The 3,578-nt window shown below is 43.0% G+C and overlaps 1 protein-coding gene across 1 annotated transcript; it reads right to left on the reverse strand.

Moving 5' to 3' along the window:
* Window positions 1-578: 578 nt before the first annotated feature.
* On the reverse strand, window positions 579-3,578 carry hs3st1 (heparan sulfate (glucosamine) 3-O-sulfotransferase 1). Its single transcript, XM_086222709.1, has 2 exons — window positions 3,289-3,578; window positions 579-2,734 (listed from the first exon to the last, which is right to left on the reverse strand). The coding sequence occupies exon 2, from the start codon at window positions 2,531-2,533 to the stop codon at window positions 1,547-1,549; it is 987 nt and encodes a 328-aa protein (XP_086078835.1). The 5' UTR covers window positions 2,534-2,734; window positions 3,289-3,578; the 3' UTR covers window positions 579-1,546.

Consider the following 3,578-nt stretch of genomic DNA (forward strand, 5'->3'; position numbering starts at 1 on the left):
AGAAGCAATTAAATTTCAATAAATAATCCCTTGCCTCTCTAAAAACACCAAGACTGTGCCCTTGAGCATAAACAACTCCTCTTTTGATTTCATATGGTTGGGATTGTGTTGCGATCAGAGTTACTGTTCACTCTCAAGTCTCTTTTACTAACTAGCTGAAAATGTTCTGGAGGGATGTTAAAAGTCCAAAGCAAATATTAGCGGTTGAAGGACAAGAAACATGACTTTGCATCAGACAATTATAGATAGATCATCCACTGCGTGTGGCACGGTGGTGCTGTGTTTAGCACGATCGCCTCAAGGTTCATCCAAAAAAATTGTCATGTTCTCCCCGTACCTGCGTGAGTTCTCTCCGGTACTCCAGCTTCCTCCCACAGTCCAAAGACATCAAGAGAGGACGAGGCTGATCGACACTCTAAATTGACCGTAGGTGTGACTGTGAGTGTGAATGGTTGTCTGTCTCTATGTTGGTCCTGTGATGGACTGGTGACCCGACCAGGGAGAAAATGGATGGACGGACATCCATTGGGTTCTACATGTAGAGATAGAGGGGGACCAAACAGGAAATTCAAGGTGGTGAGATATATGAAAAGACGGCAATGTGCCTTCCATAAACGTCTTCAGAAAACATCCTCCAGAGATACTGGTGCAGACACTTAACTCAAGATAAGATCTAAAACTGCACAGCAGACCCACTGTGGGTGAATAAAAATAGATGTACAAATAAAAAAAAAAAAAAAAAAAACTCCAGACATACTAAAAATAGAATACATCTTTATTATGGTATTAATCCCTCTCCTTAAAAAAAAATCAGCACTGCAATCAGCAAATGTATGTGCACAAGAGCTTTTATATAATATATAACACATTTTTATATTAAGAAACATTTGAGTAACAAAAATAACAAATGAATTCATTTGCAAATACATATAAAAGCCATTCTTTAAATGAAAAAAAAAACGATTTAAAAATATACATATATAGAGAGAAATCAAATATATAAAATAAAATACAAAATTCATTTTGTTTTATTTTCATTATTTAACCATTTCAAGGATGGCTTTTATCTGTTTTTGCAGATTTCCCCTTCAAATACCAGTGAGTAAATCATAGCAGCAGAAAAAAAAGTCCTTCAGATCCCGATATACAGTTATAGAAGTTAATGTCCTGTTACACTAAGTGAGAGATGAAGGTGTTACGATAATAAACTGCTTATGTAACACATCAACAGGCTCAGTCTTACTGTGATTACCAGTGTCATAATAACTTGTTTGCTTTGATCAGACAGCGAGTTGAACAGCAGTGATTTGTTTCCAACTCCCCAGAAAGATTATACCAATGCATATGTTTGACAACGGAAATAAAAAGACATGCACTAGCTGCAGTCTGCCCTGATGATTGGCTCGATCATACAAACCTGCTGGTAGAAAAATACATTAGCTTTGTCTCTTCATTGTATTTGTTAAAAAAAAAAACTCTCATCACCACTTTTTTTTTTTTTGTGTGTGTGTGTGTGTCCAGATGCTTTAAATAACCCTTCACCAGACTATGGAGTGTTTGGCACTGACTTCCAGTTGAATTTTTGCCCCACCAGTTTAAAGAATTTCTTGTTGGGTTCATAGAAAAACTTGTGGAGTCGTTGCAGGATGGAGGGATCCACAGGAGGATGGACCCTGCCCTTCGACTTGTTCAAACACCGCTCCATCCCACTGCCTCTCAAACAGTAGAATCCCTTGGTTTTATTGAAGTAAAAATTGTCAGCATTCAACTCGGGCTTCAGTTCCAAGAACTTTTCCACACTTTTAAGCTGGGGCACAGGATCCTTGATCAACTCATCCCCATCCACAAAGTGCATGCTCTTCAATGGGAAGAACCGCAGCCAATTTTTCAGGTGCACATAGTAAATGCTGCGGTTGAGGCCCATGTATTCCAGATTGAGCTGGCCGTCCTTCAACAGCATAGACTCAATGGACCTGATTTCCTTGTGCTTCTCAATACGGTTGTAATAGATCTGGGTGTAGTCTGAAAGGACCCGGTCTGTGGGGTCTTTGAGGATGAGCAGCAGCTTCACTTTTGGGTCCATCTTATAGACACGTTCAGGGACTTTGGAGGTGCTGAAGTAGGCTGGCGTCTTCTCTATTGTCAACTGACCAGGGACGGTCAGGGGCATCCTGCCACGGTACCAACTCAAGCCCTTCTTGTAGTGACTATCCAAGTCAAAGAAGTGCACTTCCCCCTCAGCCGGCGCCACTGCACTGTGAAGACCCAGCATCTCAAGCAGAGCCCGTGTCCCAGCTTTCCTCACACCAATAATTATAGCCTGTGGAAGCCGTCTGGCGGGAATACTTTGTTTGCCTTCTTTAGCCACGTCAGGCTTGACGGGCTTGACAGACTTGATGGGTTTGATAGGTTTGACTGGTTTGACAGGCTTTACGGATTTGATGGGCTTGGCGGGTTCAACAGGTTTGGCGGGGATCATGGTGGATAAGGTGGGGAAAAAGGTGGGCGATGAAGTTGGTTCCTCCTCAGCCATTGGGGCCGAGGGGAGGGGGGGAGCCTGCAATGCAAAAAGCAGCAGTCCTGCGAACAGGACTACCAAAATAGTGGTCCTGACCTTGGAGGATTTCAGCCTGGCGGTCGTACCAAAACTGTATCATTGAAAGAGCAGCAGCCTGAAGACAAGGGTCCAAGTGCAAAGCAAAACAAACGTCCTCTCTTCTGCCAGTAGTAGTAACTGCAAGGAAAGAAAACAGCTGTTACTTCAGGATATTTGGCAGCGTAAAAGCATCCTTGGAAAGCAACACATCGAAAACAAAGTGCCTGATCTTTTAAATACAAGCACTGACTCACTGGATTCTAAGTCTGCAACTTTGAAAAGCAATATTTTTGGTTTTACAACTGCAATAACAAACTTTACACTGACTAATCTAAAAAGTGACATTGTAAACTATTAATCAGAGAAGTGACAGTTCTAGATTCAGCACCACTGCTATGACCTCATATAAAGATAATAACAGTTTCATTAAAACGGACTCATTCAGCTGATTTGAGTGTACACAGCTAATGATCTCTACGACATCATATGCAACATCCAATGAAAGCGTTTAAAGAGGATTTCAGAGCTCAGACTGACGAATAATGCTAAGACCAATTGGACAACAGCGGATGCATAAACAGACTCGGAAAGACCTGCACCCATGTGCGCGCACAGGGAGAAAAAGCAGCGGAATTCTGCACCGCTACACGCCGGTCGGTCCTCTTCGCGATCGCATCGCAAACACATCTTACCTCTTTTTTCCCCCTTCTTCTTCTTCAAACTACGATCGTCCTCAGAAACAAGAATGTATTCCCATGCAGCGATGCGCTTTCTCGTCACAGCGCCGCTTCATCCAAGTATAACGGGGATGTACGCGTTCCGGCTCCGTGGGTCCTCACCGCGCGCGTAAAAAACTCGCCTCCGACCTGGCTGCAACTTCACGGGAGCGGCTCTTCCCAGCTGCTTTGTGTGTAAATGTGTATGTGTGTAAATGTGTATGTGTGTGTGTGTGTGTGTGTGTGTGTGTGTGTGTCCGACCCAG

Source organism: Aulostomus chinensis, chromosome 13 (genome assembly GCF_037954235.1).
Source record: "Aulostomus chinensis isolate RoL2024-O1b breed Wild chromosome 13, RoL_Achi_v1.0, whole genome shotgun sequence".
Taxonomy (NCBI): Eukaryota; Metazoa; Chordata; class Actinopteri; order Syngnathiformes; family Aulostomidae; genus Aulostomus; species Aulostomus chinensis.

Coding starts and splice junctions, on each gene's coding strand:
- hs3st1 (XM_086222709.1), bottom strand. CDS start 2,533: ATGGCTGAGGAGGAACCAACTTCATCGCCCACCTTTTTCCCCACCTTA.